General features: G+C 40.4%; 4 protein-coding genes across 12 annotated transcripts in view; 2 read left to right on the top strand and 2 right to left on the bottom strand.

Moving 5' to 3' along the window:
• Nucleotides 1-1,432: 1,432 nt before the first annotated feature.
• Nucleotides 1,433-6,770, bottom strand: LOC112147856 (transmembrane protein 151B). 4 transcript variants are annotated; one of them, XM_024274518.1, is made up of 4 exons: nucleotides 5,860-5,976; nucleotides 4,442-4,604; nucleotides 4,251-4,360; nucleotides 1,433-3,844 (listed from the first exon to the last, which is right to left on the bottom strand). In XM_024274518.1, exons 3-4 carry the CDS (start codon nucleotides 4,284-4,286, stop codon nucleotides 2,258-2,260), a joined length of 1,623 nt encoding a protein of 540 aa, XP_024130286.1. In that variant the 5' UTR covers nucleotides 4,287-4,360; nucleotides 4,442-4,604; nucleotides 5,860-5,976; the 3' UTR covers nucleotides 1,433-2,257. The 4 variants fall into 4 exon arrangements, with proteins under 4 accessions (XP_024130286.1, XP_024130287.1, XP_024130283.1 ...); XM_024274519.1 differs by having other exon boundaries at nucleotides 4,251-4,604; XM_024274515.2 differs by lacking the exons at nucleotides 4,251-4,360; nucleotides 4,442-4,604 and having other exon boundaries at nucleotides 1,433-3,841; nucleotides 5,860-6,770.
• A 701-nt stretch (nucleotides 6,771-7,471) lies between these two features.
• LOC112147894 lies at nucleotides 7,472-8,953 on the top strand. Its single transcript, XM_024274539.2, has one exon. The coding sequence runs from the start codon at nucleotides 7,498-7,500 to the stop codon at nucleotides 8,500-8,502; it is 1,005 nt and encodes a 334-aa protein (XP_024130307.1). The 5' UTR covers nucleotides 7,472-7,497; the 3' UTR covers nucleotides 8,503-8,953.
• A 1,030-nt stretch (nucleotides 8,954-9,983) lies between these two features.
• itgb1bp1 (integrin beta 1 binding protein 1) lies at nucleotides 9,984-12,905 on the top strand. 2 transcript variants are annotated; one of them, XM_024276541.2, is made up of 7 exons: nucleotides 9,984-10,166; nucleotides 10,601-10,715; nucleotides 10,797-10,875; nucleotides 10,946-11,076; nucleotides 11,155-11,247; nucleotides 11,371-11,520; nucleotides 12,049-12,905. In XM_024276541.2, the coding sequence occupies exons 2-7, from the start codon at nucleotides 10,644-10,646 to the stop codon at nucleotides 12,118-12,120; spliced, it is 597 nt and encodes a 198-aa protein (XP_024132309.1). In that variant the 5' UTR covers nucleotides 9,984-10,166; nucleotides 10,601-10,643; the 3' UTR covers nucleotides 12,121-12,905. The 2 variants fall into 2 exon arrangements, with proteins under 2 accessions (XP_024132309.1, XP_024124436.1); XM_024268668.2 differs by having other exon boundaries at nucleotides 10,598-10,715.
• A 242-nt stretch (nucleotides 12,906-13,147) lies between these two features.
• The window catches only part of asap2a (ArfGAP with SH3 domain, ankyrin repeat and PH domain 2a), a 55,682-nt gene continuing 52,865 nt past the window's right edge, over nucleotides 13,148-15,964 (bottom strand). For all 5 annotated transcript variants that reach the window (XM_036209848.1, XM_024269925.2, XM_036209849.1 and 2 more), the window contains one exon: nucleotides 13,148-14,424. In XM_036209848.1, the coding sequence (XP_036065741.1) occupies nucleotides 14,350-14,424 (75 nt within the window). In that variant the 3' untranslated portion in view covers nucleotides 13,148-14,349. The remainder of the gene's footprint in view (nucleotides 14,425-15,964) is intronic.

Raw genomic sequence — 15,964 nt, 5'->3', positions numbered from 1 at the left:
AAATAGAACAAATGATCTGTTTTATCAGTAAACATGTTCTTTAAATATTATTTTGTTTACTCAAGACATGAGAAATGAAATGTAAGCAAATACAATTCCTTCAAAGTTTTGAATGATTTCAAGGCAAAATGTAAAATCTTTAGTCTCTCAGGGACCATTTTTAAAAAAAATACGAATCTAAAATCCAGACTAGACCAAGTCAATATTACAAGTAAATCTATTTTTTATGAGAATCTAAACAGAGATGAGGATTTAACTATCAAACTGTTAGCTTTGTATTTTTTAGATTTTTCTTAACAACAATATCAACGTTTAACACTATAAAACCTAAAACTACCTAAAAAAAAGTGATGCACAAGTCATTTTTGTTTGAAATGCAAATATCTCAATGTCACGTGATGTTATAGTTAGGATTTTTTTATTCTGCTTTATAAGAATGGACCAGTGGTAAAAAATAAATCGTGCTTCTAGGAAGCAGATTTACCAGCTCACTGGTGCCATCTAGTGGGCAACATGATTAAATGTCAGGCACTAAAAACTTGGATGATTTGCTACAGGTCAAAGTTTGCGTCATGCATCTTAATACACCAAAACGCGTATCTATAAACTAATTTTTCTGTTTAAAGCCAAAGAGATGATGATTCTGAACTTCTGTCGACACTTCAAATGTAAAACTTCTCACAGTTGTCCTTTAAATTTTTTGAGTTAGAGCTTTTTAAGTGCAACATCAAAACATGGAAGAGGGAAATTCCTAAAAGAAAAAAAGATAAATTGTTAGAAATACACAATTCAAGATCAAAATACAAGTGCATTATTTTATTCTTATTTTAGATTGACATTTCTGCACATTTTCTTGCCCGTAACATCATTAAATCCCATATTTGCATAATTTATAGATATTCAGATTTTAAAGAGCTTTATATTTGCAGTCTGTTTATTTGTGCATCATGCAGCTTTTAATATTTTATTAGAAAGATTTTATTCATAGGCTCCAAAAACAAGTATGTTTTATTTATTTATTTTAAAGGAAAATTTTGAGGGAGTTGTATTGCAGGAAAAAAAAACAACAAAGTTGTCAATAAATGTGTTTCTACTAGAATGTAAATCCTATAACTGGAGTAAATAAAAAAAATATTGGAGAAAAATGTAGAACTTGTAAACATTTGTTTTATTTTGTGTTTTTCCCTGTTATTTTTAATTTACTGAGATTTGAACAAGAACCCAAATCATTATCAGCCCCTCCCCATGCTTAACAATTGTTTTATTTAAATCTTAATTTTACTTTTTATCACATGGACCACACTTTCTCCATTTATTAATTCTAATGTAAAAACATGATTCACATGTTATCTGATATTTTTACTTTGCTTTGTTAAACAAAATTAGTCTCCATTCAAAGATGATGTGAAGTAAACAAGTACACAACAGTAGGTAAACAAGTGACACAGGTTTCAGTTTCCTTTTTATTCCAAAATAAAATCAATGCACTTAACATGCTTACAAAATAAAATAAAAATCTGACCTGAGCTTTATTCCCGTGGCATGAGCAGACCCATAAATTCTCTATTCTGTAAATAATCGGAGGTGCGAGAGCGTTCACATGCTGTTTGTCTAGTGTAAGATCATGCATCTTTAGTCATTTCACGGTGTAAATACAGATTTAAATGCACGGCATAGCTTCTCTTTAAAGACCCACTTGTGTTTTTGTGGCATTTTTCTGATATATATGAAGAAAATTAAGCTTAAAACTGAATTTCTGAGTATTTATTTATTCAAATCACTGAAAATCAGGAGCAGATGAAAAAAGGCCGTTTGAAAAAGCTCATATTGTGATGTAGTGAACACGCTGGGCGGGTCATAAGCTTCCATTCTGATAGATTCACTTGCAGACGACTCAACAGTTTTTTCATTTTGGCTAAAAACGGCATAATCATGATTACTGGGAATGCTGAAAATAGGTAAAAAAAAATAATTATAGTGGGATTCTAAAAGAGGAAAGTTTGCTTTAATGCTTAAACATGAAATCTTTAACATACTGTAACTTTTTAACCGCTTTTCTCCTTTGAAAATCGACTGGAATTACATTGATCGTATTAACGGTTAAAAAAATACAGTATATGAAAGAACAGAAACACTGGAGCTCCGGTCTTGAAGATTTAATTGTTTTTTTTTTTAAATTATACTTGAAAACTCTTCAAAGTTTTATTATCTATAACTCAAAAGTTTCTAGACTTTTGCTATTATTATAACTGAGTCTTCATAAATCTCGTTCCACACATGCTGACCCTCTCCGTATGTAGTATCTCCTCGCCTCCCTCCTGTCCTCGCCTCTCTCCGACCAGTGCACGATCAGCGACGGGAAGAAGCGGGCGTCCCTGTAAGTGGGCGGGCTGTCACTGAGCGCCAGCTGGCTGGAGTCGGAGCGGCAGCACTGCCCGTCGGCGCAGCAGGGGTCAGACAGGTCGCTGCTGCGGCTCCTCCACGGCGCCACGCTGCGGTGGGAGCCGTGCATGCGGCACAGAGAGAACCGGGAGGTGTCTGGGGTCAGGTGGGAGTGGAGGAGTGTGCCGGCGTGGCAGGAGAACAAGGAGGAGCAGCTGGAGCTGGCGGCGGTCCTCCTCCTCCTCTGTCCGTCGCAGTCGTCCTGGCTCTGGAGCGCCCCGTAGCTTTGGAGGATGTGGGCGCGGCTGTTCAGCAGGAGGCAGCTGGAGGACGACAGGTTCTGCAGCGAGCTCGACGTCCCCGCCGCCATGTTGATCAGAATGGCCTCCGAGTAGCTGGGAATCAGCTGGCGGTTGGACCGAATGTGCCACTCCATGTCAGTGCTGTCCAGCGTGTCCACTCTGGGAATGACACAAGCGGCGCCATTCCCGCCGGGTCTGCCTTCAGTCACAGAAGGACTTCTGGGGGTGTACTCCAACCCAAACAGCTTCTCGACTCTGTAGTGCACGTGAGCGGTGCGGTACTCGATGAGGACTCGGAGAGGCCAGGACAGCATGAGCAGAGCGGCCAGCCAAAAGGCGCCCTGCGAGGTGTACCACGGCATCCGGTCCGGATCCACGCAGGCGATCAGGCTCTCTCTGAAGTCCACGTTCCTCAGCTGCATCCCCTCCCGGGCTTCCATGTAGTCGTCCAGGCCTTCGATTTCGGAGAAAAACCAGGCTCTCTGGTTGAGGTAGTCGTTCTCCGGCTCTGCTTCCGTGAAGCTGAAGCATTTGGTGAAGTGCAGCCGAGTGGTCGGGTGTCCCTCCAAGCCCCTGAGCTCTCGCGACACGTCCTTCATCCCGAAGTGGCTGTAGTCGAACTCCCCCTCGGCTACATGCGTGTTCACCCGCTCGTGGTAAACCTGCGTGGTGGTGTAGGTGTCGCCGTTGCGGTACCGGGTGACCTGCCTCGTCCGCCGAACGAAGTGGTAGCTCATGGCCTTCCACCAGATGCAGGGCTGCGCCTGGCGCATGCGCAGCACGCGCTCGTACACGCTGTCCAGGTCGGCTTTGGACTGCAGCTCGCTCTTCACCCTGCAGTGCCAGCACTCCACCATGTACAGGACGTACAGCATGAGCAGGAACGCCAGCGGGATGTAGATGTAGCCGTCAGAGCACGGGCTGTCGTGGTAGATCATGGAGGGTCCCCCGACCCCCATCCCCGACGCCCCCCGCAGGGAGGACAAGGAGGCCGAGAAAGAGGAGGTGAGAGCAGAGTTGAAGCTGATCTTGGTGACCCGGGTCAGCTGACACCAGGCCACGGCGCCCAGGCAGCTGTACATCAGCATGGAGAGCAGCAGGCAGCGCCACAGGGACTCCTGGCAGACGCAGGCGCCCAGCGACTGGTTGACTGGACGCTGCTGATGTAAAGAAACGAAGAAGAAATCAGAGCTGGACACTTAAAGGAATGTCAGAAACATGTCAGAGAGTCTGCAGCAGAACGTAAACGAATGGATCCAAACGATGGATTGCTTTCTGTACCAAGGCGGAAAGTTAATCACAAAATAGAAGACACACTGGAACTACTTTGTGACACGGAATGAAACTTTATTTCATCTGACATGGAGAAATTCACTCGCCAAAAAAGGCCACAGCACATCCTCAGCTCACCAACATCAGACATTAAATTTATAATTCAGACTTTAGTTATTTGACTTTTTTTTTTTTTACTTTAATCTTGTATTAAAATCTTAGTCAATGAAAACAACATAAGATTGTTAACTTTACCCACCATTATACACTATATCTCCAAAAGTATTGGCTCACCTGCCTTAACTCATATGAACTGGAGTGTCTTCCCATTCCTCACCCATAGAGTTCAACATGAAGAGGGTCCATCTTTTGCAGCTTTTCCAGCTTCAACTCTTCTGGGAAGACTGTCCACAAGGTTGAGGAATGTGTTTATAGGTCATTTTGACCATTTTTTCAAAAGCGCATAGGTCAGATCACACACTGACCCAAAGGTGTTCCATGGGGTTCCGGTCAGGACTCTGTGCAGGCCTGACTGGAGCACAGTCATGTTGGAAGAGGAAGAGGCTCCAAACTGTTCCCACAAGGTTGGGAGCATGGAATTGTCCAAAATGTTTTGGTTTCCTGAGGCATTCAAGGTTTCTTTGGGGCCTGAAAAACAAGCCCATACCATCATTCCTCCTCCACCAAACGTACCGTTCTCCTGCAACCTCCAAACCCAGACTGGTGGATCGGATTTCCAGATGGAAAAGCGGGATTCTTCCCTCCAGAGAAGGCGTCTCTGCTCCTCTAGAGTCCAGTAGCGCATCTTTGCATTCATGAAGCTTTTGGCGATCTGTACCTGAGCTAATCTGAAGGTCACATGAAGTTTGGAGCTCTGTACACATTGACTCTGCAGAAAGTCGGCAACCTCTTTGCACTATGAGCTTCAGCATCCGCTTGTTATTCCACAAAGTGGGCTGTGGAATATTTAGGAGCGAGGAAATTTCATGACTGGATTTGTTCCACGGTGGAATTTACGGAGCTCCTGAGAGCAGAACATACGTTCATAAATGTTTGTAAAAACAGTCTGCATGTCTGAGTGCTTGATATAATAGATCCGAGTCCAGAACAAGTGACTAGGACACTTGATTCTGATCATTTGAATAGGTGAGCCAATACTTTAGGCAATTTAATGCATATATTCATTTTGTTTCTAAACATTTGATCTTTATTAAATAACACAAAGACAGTTTGAGCTCAGCTTTTGGAGTAAAAAACGACTAAATTTACCACTCGGAATTTAGTTTTTGAACAGTTTCCGGTTTGTTATTGTGTAAGATAATGGAAACTATTATTGAAACCTCCTCATCTCCCTGTACTTTTACTGCAGAGCATGGTTAGTCCAACCGGAAACCCAAAGTGCTCAAATTTGCAATATCATCCAGGCTTCCAACGGGCCAGTTCAGCAAAGACGTTGTCTGCAAGCTATCTATCACTAAAGATGTACGTCCAGGGCTGCAGCCTTTACTGCAATCATTGCAACTCCTGGAGATTTATTTCAAAGAGAAATGGGTCTGTGACATTCCACATCCCATAGAGTTGAGAGGGGATGTTTTATGGAGTGAGAGGATTTATGCTGACAACCTTTTGCTGCAATCACAGGAGGAGGTTCTGCTACCTCCAACATATTTATTGAGAAAATAGGGGGGGGGGCACTTGTTTTTATTATATGGAAAATAAAAATAAAATAAAAAAGCAGTTTATTTTTTTGCATAAATGTTGACATTTTATTATTGTCTGAGCAAACCAACAGAAAAAACAGCAACGTCTTCTGGGATTTACCAAATAAATCAACCTATCAACAACAAAATAATAAGTTTTGTCTCCATAAATTAAAAAAGTCTAATAAATCCGCCCTACTTACTTCCTCTGGAGCATCTCTCTGAGCAGATGAGCGCACCTCCTCCTCCTCCTCCTGCTGCTGCTGCTCCTCTGCATCAGCGGGACCTCCGGCCCCCGTGCCCTCTCCTGCACAGTCCTGATGGGGGGAGAGCATGCCGCACCTTCACATGTCAGCGCAGAACTAAAAGTTCACGCATCTTTATGCTCTTTCCTCCCGTTCGCTCCGGATGCCTGCGCCCCCCTCAGAGCGTCTGGACCGGAGCCAGCGGGCTGCTGCTGCAGCTGGTGATACTGCTGCTGATGCTGCGGTTGTGCGGAGCGGGGGCCCCGCGGTCCTCTCGGATGGCCGCGCGGAGGGGGGCGGGGTTCTGGGAGCGCACCGCAGCAGAGACAGCACAGGTTGACCATGATGAGGATGATGAACTCCGGGGATTTTACGTCCAAATGACTTTGAGTATAAGAATAAAATATGTCTAAAAAGACGCATAAAGCGGCTAATCTCGCTAAAACCCGCTGTAATCAGGAGAAACGTCCGAACCACCGGTTGGAACTGCGGCAGAAAGTAAACTTCCGGTTTGGGGAAACGGCAATTTCACAATAAAAGCTTGGACAACAACAACTTTTAGTGACAAAACAAACAGAAATTAATTAGAAATGAATCATACACTATCAAAATATTTCCTTAATGTTTTCATTCCAACAATTGTTTTAAGAGCTGATTGTGCTTTATTGTAACAAAAAATACATTGTGCTTTTCTTGTTCCCCTTTTTGTACATTTTTTCTATTTTTAAAATTCCCTTATTGAGCTTCCTGAATAAATTTCAAAAGAAAAACAATGTAACTTGAATGTTGAGGTACGCATATTCTTCTTCATCTTTATCCGGGCAGCAATGCATCCATGAGAATAAAAAAAGAAAAAAGAAATGCCTGCTTGGAAATATTACAGAAAAAGAAAGAATCAAAAATATATGTTAAATAAGTTAATTAAAAAAATACATTATTATCTAAGTACATAAAGATACAAATATGTTAAAACAAAATTCAATTTAACTTAACTTTAATTTTTACAATGTCTCATTCCAGATCATAAAAATATGTAACTTTGATGGATAATTTTTTTTACATTGCCATATGTTTACAGTTTTTTTATATTTTAGAAATAAAGCTTTGCCTGAAGGAAACGACGAATGTTTTTAAAGTAAATGTTTTTTCTTTTACTCCAACCGAATTATTTCTATACAAATTATTGCCCCCCCATGAAATCCTATTTAGTAGTTTTAATGAGGGAGTAAATGACTGACAACCAAAATCTATTCAAATGAGCTTTAAAAGTTAATTTGGTTTTTAAATTCACAAAGTGTGCTCATACTAATATATTATTAGTAATATTCTAAAAATATTATTTTTTGGTTGTGTAAAACTTTTAAACATGATTATGACCATTAAGTGTATCTTTTATTAATGATGTAACTGAAATGTTGATTTATTTTCTCTCTATGATTTAATTCACCTTAATTAGCAATGCTGTTGACATGTATATTTTTCTACACATGTTTGTTTTGTATATTTTAAGGATTTGATGCACATTTTCATTTCGTGTCGTCTGTTCTGCATCCTTGTTAATAAAGTTTTCTTTGAAGTAAAAAAAATGATGCAAAGATGGCGGAGGTCAGCCGGCGTTTTGGAACCGGATCGCTCCGTTTTGCGCTCCAACTGTGGGACCGGGGTCCCCAAACGAGGCGTCAGAGACACGGGAGAGGAGCGGTCAATGCGTCCGGTATCTCAATAGGATTTGTACTTAATGACATTGGAAACTGTGGACGAAATGGACTCAAAAACGGAGCCACGGACGGGTTTTTGAGAACCTCTCGGTACGGTTACATAACTCTGAATCCTTTTCCGGGTTCGGTAGTTTATGGTTCCGACACCGGACAAATTTTGAAAAACGTCCCAACTTTTGGATTTGAAAATAATCACTCCATTCGGTTTCAAACTTTTAAGAGACATTTTGTTCGAAACCAAAGCTTTACTAGCTTATGGAGCTCTCTATGTTCCCCCAGAAACAAAGGCTGTCGTGACAATGGTTCCGCTTTCATTCGTGAATTCAGCAGTAACGGCTCCAGAGCGGAGCCTTTACACAAAACCAAAACGGGATATTATGAAGTCCTCCAAGTGACACCCGTCGCCACGCAGGCGCAGATCAAAACAGCCTATTACAAGCAGTCGTTCATCTACCACCCGGACAGAAACGCCGGCAGCGACGACGCCACGGCCCGCTTCTCGGAGATCAGCGAGGCGTACACCGTGCTGGGGAACAAGGCGCTGCGGAGGAAGTACGACCGGGGTCTGCTCTCCGCCGCAGACCTCACGGCCGCCGTCAGGCCCTCCGCCAGAGACACCCCCGGGAGTTCGGCCAAAAGCGGCGACAGCAGACACTCGGTGGGGAGGACGGGCACTCAGGGAGGCACTTTTGACTTCGACAAGTTTTACAAGTCTCACTATAACGAGCAGCTGCAGAGGCAACAGGAGATCCGAGTCCGGAAGGAGGAGATGCAGAAGACGGACGCTGTGGGGGACAAAAAGCTGGGGCTGATGGTTGAGGTCGCTATTGTAATGCTGCTGATATTCGCCTTTGGGTTGATACAAAATATAAACAAAGGGTGAAGGTTAAACAAGTATTACACTGGTGTCATTAAAATAAAATTACTCAGATTTTTGGGGAAACAAATAATTAATCAGAGCTTTTATTGTGAAAATCAACGGCTTACACTGTACTTCAGGAAAAGTGAATTAGGTTGATTTCACTCCAACCATAAATTTTTGCTGCTTTAAAATCAAACACCTACATATTATGTCATTTAATGCCTTTCTTTTCATCTATTTCTGTCTGTGTCATAATCTCCTTCTACAGTCAAACAGAGAATCTACACGCTAATAGGAAGAGGCCTTACTGGTTAAAGTCAAAGAGTCTTTAAAGTGAGGTTCAATGTGCTATTTATTACTTGTATAGCAGTGGGTCTGTTAAAATTGATCAGATAAAAAACAAAAAAGTGCCTTTTTTTCAATATTCATTGTAAATGCCTACGAGAAAATAAAACCCTTACTGGCCACATCAGTTTGGTGTTTCACTCCTTCCTAACCAGATTCTCATCTTTGCATAGAGTACAGCAAGATCTTTAAAAAAAAATTCACCTTCACAACAATAATTAAATAAATAGAACAATCATTGTGCATTTAATGTACAGTCTACTGAGTTATCAGATGAGAAGTTTCCAGTGCGTTGATGATATATAAAACAAACTCGCATTTAAACATATTTTTTTTCATATTCTGGTGTTTTTTAATCTACTGCCAGAGAATATGAGGGGCAAGGAAAATAATTTATGAAAGTGTAAGTGTAAAAAAATTCTATTCTGGTGAAATATTTGTTTTATATTCATCAAAATTTGACCAAGAAACCTGGAAGTCTTATTGCTTTAACACAAACTCCAGTTATTTGTGTTAAAACAAATAGTTGAAAGATCACTTTTTTCAAGAAATAAGGTATAGACAAGCTGCTAGATATTAAAATATTATTTTATTATAAAAATATTATTAAAATAAACGCCTAAAACGCAATTTCACAGAAACAATAGATAAGAAATCCACCTTTTTTCTTTAAACAGCAGAATATTTTCTATTTAACCACATGTGTTTCTACAACACTAGGGGGTTAATAATCACCCAAAACAGATTATAATTTAATTCAGAAATGCATGTTTTGTTGCTTATTATTTTATAGCTCTCTAACTTTAGAACTAAAATAATAGATAATTGTTTAAAACAATTTCTTTCAACCTGAAATCCTCCGTTTGTGTATGACTTTGTTAGACTATATAACTATTTACATTTTGACCACGTCACAGAAATGTCCTTAGAAACCTAAAATGTTGAAAGTGAAAGGCTTCGGAAAACTGAATGGAAAAGGGGGCGGTTCTTCGGCTGCTCACTTCCGGGAAGTGTGCAGCTCAAAAATACCACCGTGTTGCAACAAGACTATTTTTGCCAGAATTATTATTATTATTGTCAAATAAGATAAAACAATTGTTCTTTTTAAGTAAATAACGTTTCAACTAGTATTATATTTTGCACTATACCGTATCTACGAGGTTATTGTCTATAGTTTTTAAAGTAAAAAGATGTCCTCGTGTGTGCGCGTCCCCTTTAAGAGCGGTGGGGTGTGGGCTCATGAACGCAAAGAGAAACTGACGAGTCAAACTGTTGGTACTTAAAAATACGAATAGATGGACCTCTAAACCAAACACTGAAGAAATTGACAGTATCGTCAGGTATGCTGCGTGATATTTATCCAAATAGACAAGAAGCGTCTCTGCTAAATAATATATAGCTGACGTTCTTGTTTGTAACTTAGTAAATTATTAAATGTGGCGGTGAGAGCCTCTCTGTTCATGTACTCCAAACTGTTTAGATATTACAGTTAACGTTTACCTTTGTGTGGAAAAATAACATGAAAATAATCAAGGAAAAGTTTTTAAAAAGTTCCACAACTTGTAAATACTTGTAACTATTAATTCTTAACATTGTGGCATTTAAAAGAAAAGGCGTATAACTGTTGCATTGTGGGATTGTTTTGTTTGATTTTACTTTTTACAGGAGGATTTTTTATAATAATTTGAAACTTTATTGACAAACATTTCCCGTTCAAAATAGTTTGATGAACAGCTGATCTTATGGGCAGTGATTTGCACGTTTGTTGAAGCAGGTAGGCGGGGCTTGGGACCTGGATGCGGTCGTCATGGTGAAGGATGTTCCGAAAGGTCAAGAAGCGCCATAGCAGCAGCAGCTCGCAGAGCAGCGAGATCAGCACCAAGAGCAAGGCACACCAACACCCAAATGTTAAATGTTTGAAGACCTTTACCTGTCCTAATCCATCATTTTTTTAAAAAATCTTTCTATAGTCCGTTGATTCCAGTTTTGGAGGACTCTCCCGATCAAGCACTGTTGCCAGCCTAGACACAGATTCCACCAAGAGCTCAGGTTAGTGTCTGAGTGATGAAGTAGCCGGACTCCGCCCTCTTCTCCTCACACTGTGCGTGGCTTCCTGCAGGAAATGGTACGTCTGAAACCTGTGCGGAATTCCGTGTGAAGTATGTGGGATCAATTGAGAACTTGGAGTTTGAGATGAGCAGGAGCCTCCAGGAACCTCTGGATCTCATCAACTATATAGATGCAGCTCAGGTGAGGGGGTGGAGAAAGTGTTAAGCAGCACTGACTTTTCCATTTATTGACCATAATTATGTTTTTTTTTTTTTTTAGCAAGATGGAAAACTTCCCTTTGTTCCTGGAGACGAGGAAATGATTCTGGGAGTGTCCAAGTATGGAGTCAAAGTGGCCTCGCTGGACCAGTGTGTAAGCGGCCAAACATGCAGTTTGAGATCTGCTCCACAAGAGAAAATCTTCACCAGAAAGTCTTCAGTAGAGGACAGATCTGCTGTTACAGAGCGGGTGATCACTGGTGTGTCTGTTGAACAGGATGTGCTGCATCGACACCCTCTCTACCTGATCGTGCGCATGCTGTGCTACGATGACGGTCTGGGCGCGGGGAAGAACCTCTTGGCTCTGAAAACCACTGACATCAAACAGGAGGAGTGCAGCATTTGGGTGTACCAGTGCAGCAGCTCAGTGAGTTTAAACATCCACCATCCGTATTTACTAATAAGCCGTAAACGTTTGAGAAAGTGATCAAATGGTAACTTATTTTTAAAGAGATTAATCACTAAGATTAGGATAGGACGGACAAACTGTACGGTTGGATCGCTCTGATCTTGCTTGCCGGTTTTTGTTGCACCGCTAATGCTAGCTTGAGGTTGTGAGAGGCTGTAAGCTAGCAGGGAAAAGTGCTAACAAAGGGATGATGGGAAATTAGTGCTGGCTTTCTCCGCACCAACCTTCCCACCCTTAACTCAGAGGTGAATTTCTAGTCAACTATTGCCGTTCTGCAGAAACTAAGTCTTAGAAAATGACAGTTTTTAAAATTTAGGCTAAAAACAACATAAACATAATTTTAAAAAACACCGGGAACACTTTTGCAATAGATTATAGATTATAGTGGGACTTAAACAGATTTTGGGGGGACAAATGTAAGAGAAAAATCTGAGGTTACGTTTGCTTGTTTTTTTTCTCAATTTTTATTTGTTTCTGTGTAAACAGGAACAGGCTCAGTCCATCTGCAAGGTGCTGTCCACTTCCTTCGACTGTGCTCTGGTGTCCGATAAGTCTTGAGGACCGAACGCCTGGCGGAAGTTGCTCAGGAGAAGCTGAAACGGCTGCAAAACTAGCAATAGATATGGTTCTTTGTGGCTGAAACCCTCATTTCCTATTTCTTTCAAGTCTTTTCAAACCATCCTCCAGCTGAGACCGAGCTAATGTGAACTTTCCTGCATCACTGATGGAATTTATTTCCTTGCAACACATATGCTGGCTTTCTGAGCAAAAATCCTACAATCGGTATCGTCCCTGGTTAGTTTTTGTGGTACACAATGTTGCAGCTGTCTGGTTGAACTCCTATTTGATAATATATTATATATTGCCAAACCTTTATTTAGATAAAATAAATGGAGGATATTAATCAGAAAATATCTACGTGGTAGACGGATTTAATTTTAAGGCCCAGATGCTATTATTATATTTGTGTGTGTTCCTAGCAGTATTGGTACATAAACAGTCACTTTCTGACTTAAAAGAATGTTACATATGAGCTTTACCTGTTCTCTCCTGTACGCAGACAGTTTTCTGGATTTGTGTGCAACTTTTGAGGGGAATTTCATCTACCAAATACTTGATTGTTTATTTTTGTGATTTTAGTTCCATTTTCTGACATCCCCTACGTTCTAATAAGTTGTTTGCAAAGATTTGTTTACACTTGTGCTTCTTACTTGTCGTGTTTAATAATGGTTGGTTTCCGCCATCCGTTTGTGATCCAGATGTGTAGAAAAATATGCAAACTTGTGTGTTTTACTCTGGTACAATACAGAAATAATTTTGAATAAAAATCATGTGTATTATTAGATTGTCTCAACATCTCTTCGAATTTTTTCTGTTAGAAAAATAGTAAATATTTCTATCATTTTTTTTTTTTTAGATTTAAGGTGTTTCCCTCGAGACTTAACTTCCGGTTACTTTTAAGGTTGATCCATCTTCCTTCCACCAGGGGGAGCCACAGATTCCATTTTTCTTCCGTCCACCAGGGGGAGCTCTTGGTTCATCAGACTGACAGAACTCCGTAACGAAGTAATGATCTCGCCAAAGCTTTAAATTATCGTAGATTTTATTTTTCCAGTTTCATTTTTCCTATTTACATGAACAAGTTATGAGTCTTAATCCACACACAGTTAATGAGACTGTATGAAGAGCACGTTCCCAGTTGCGCACGCGCACATGTACACCGCGCGCTCACAGATCCAGCTGAGGCCACGTGCTCGTCACCACAGTGCATTCAAACCCAGATCTTTATACACAAATATGACATTAAATCCAGAGAAACCTGCACATTATGATCTGAAATTCACAAATCTGATGCATAAAGATCAAGTTGCTCTGCAACCAAACTAACTTATATTTTATTTAAATGTCAGTCTACTTTAAAGGACTCCAAAGATGATTTGATATCTAAGCAGCAGGTACTTGTGTGTTTAGCTCTAAAAATGCCTCTCAGTGTGTTTTTAAAGGCAAAAAGGGAACACAGGTTACAGTAACTGCCACTTTTTTTCTTTTTACTCAAAAACTTCCCATTTTTAATTTCATTTTCAGCTTATTTTGAGCAAAGTTGCTCACAGGAACACAAACATCCGTGTGCTCTAAAACAGCAGAGGAGAAGCCCTAAACTTTATAGGAAGAACAAGATTTCTGCCGACTCACCTAAGACTGGAAAAGCATTTAGCAGACTTTGCATCACATTCACACAAACCCCAGAAAGTGGTCTCTCCCCCCTCTCACACTCTTCAGGAGGACTGGGACTCTGAACATGCAACATCCCCATTTCAATGGCAGCCTCCTGCAGCATCTCGGCCGGGGGAGCGCTCCCTGGGGTGCAGCTTTCAGCACATTTATTCAGCTTAGCACCGTTAGAAAGCCCTCTACTGCAGAAGGGCTGCACCAGATCTGCATCTATCAACAGACGTGTGACAGGCGACTTCTGTATGCACTAAAGTTCACAGCTTTTATGTTAAGTTACACTGGGATGGGTGAATGAACTTTCATGATGTCTTACGTTGTCATGGAGACAAAGAAAAGTGCATTTATTGCTGGAATTCATTCACTTTCTCTTTATATATTGCAAGAAACCGCATTGAAAATCTCAAACCCCCAAAAAGTCCTCAATGAAACCCAGACTGCTCAGCAGTGGTTGCCATGACAACACATAAAGAAAAAAAAAAGAAGCAGTCGGTGATGACGCAATGATGGAAGTAGGAGGGTGGGTTCTGTGACGAAAGCTCCTCCCCTGACGTCCCGTCAGTCGGCGATGAAGTGTACGAACGAAACGGGGAAAGCGCCTCTTCTCACCGGATCGCCTTCGATGTGGCCCAGCTGTGGGGGGGGAGGACAGACGAGGCGTTATGGGTGGTGAAGGAGAGTCGGTGGAGGAGAAACTTGAAGGAGGAGGTGATTCAATTCTATGTGCATCTAAAACACCAAAATATCACAACTAAAGCACAGACACGGGGTCAGGTGTTTGCACAAAATAAGAATAACTTCATGGATGCCATCTCGAGTTATCCAAACCTGATCAAAAAATCATTTTAAGGGACGCACGTTCCTGAAGGAGCTAAACGCGCTCAGGAGGAGATAGCTTCACACTGGACAAGCAGGGAGGGGCTTCTTCTTATTTCCCCCTATTACTAGCGCACGTCACCACCTTCTATAATCTTCTTCTTTAACAGCTCTATTCAAATATATTATAGACTTGATGTCATTTAATTCCAGTTGGGCACAATTATTAATTTCTTCGTCTTGATCAATTTTCAAACGGTTGGCGCTCCATAAATTCATATGTTGCTACCAAATCTGAGTCCCTGATTGGTCAAAGTTCACCTGGTTTAACTTCCTTTTTCTACGTAGATCCTGAAAATAGTCATAGAAACTTAAAGTGAATGAGAGTGTTGAACGTGGAAGCTTGAAACCTGCAGTTACGTGTGTTTACATAGTCTACTCACTTAAACATGCGTTGCTGAGAGTGATGTGAACATATTTTTTTAAAAACATTTTTATTTAACCGATTTTCATTCCATTTCTGATCATTCTCACATTTACCACAGTGAACTCCGTAGTATTTCTTTATTGTGTGTGACTGATGATTCTGTGCGACAGTTTTTGTGAAAATAGGCAAAACTACATCCGGTAAACCAAGTTTTTTTTAAAGGCACACCATAGAGGTATTAGGTGTGATGTAGTTCAGTTTCACACAAACTATCAGCTTATCCATAAGCTTATTCTTTGTTTTGCTTTTGAACTCTAATGAAGTATCACTGACAATTTTCATAACTCTGAGTAAAGTTGTAACTCTAATAGTAGTTGCTGAACTCAATGGTGCGTTTACTGATCACATCAGTTGTTTACAATGACGCAGGAATGACACTGACCCTTCCATCAGCCTTTTTCCATTCAAAATTTCACTTGAAAGTTTAAAGCTTTTAGGTTTGAATTTTTTGGTTTAAAACATTCATAACAAGAGTTCACAATCAAGAAAATTCTTGAAAAAAAACAGTGGAGGTTTACCAGGTTTTTAGACATTTTTCACATTGTTTTGATCTCGTATTTTCTTTGTTTGTGGATTTATACATTTTTTGTCTCTAAATGTTTGATCTTTCAGTATAAAACATAAAAACTTATTTTTTGCAGTAAACAAATGCTACTCTGAATTTAGTTTTTTTGACCGTTTTAGAATCACTGCAGAATTATTGTGTAATAAAATAAAATTAAAAAATGGTAAAATAAAAAAAGAATATGGAGTTGTACTAAAAGATAGAAATCAATCATTGTAAAAAAAAAAACACAAACTAACACTCCTCCAACAATTTTAAAGATAAATTGAAAGAGTAAAATGTAAAACGGGGAAAAAATCAAAATG

This window comes from Oryzias melastigma, linkage group LG22, assembly GCF_002922805.2.
Source record: "Oryzias melastigma strain HK-1 linkage group LG22, ASM292280v2, whole genome shotgun sequence".
Classification (NCBI taxonomy): Eukaryota; Metazoa; Chordata; class Actinopteri; order Beloniformes; family Adrianichthyidae; genus Oryzias; species Oryzias melastigma.
Note: the sequence above shows the minus strand (reverse complement) of the source record. Positions and strands in the feature narration are given on the sequence as shown.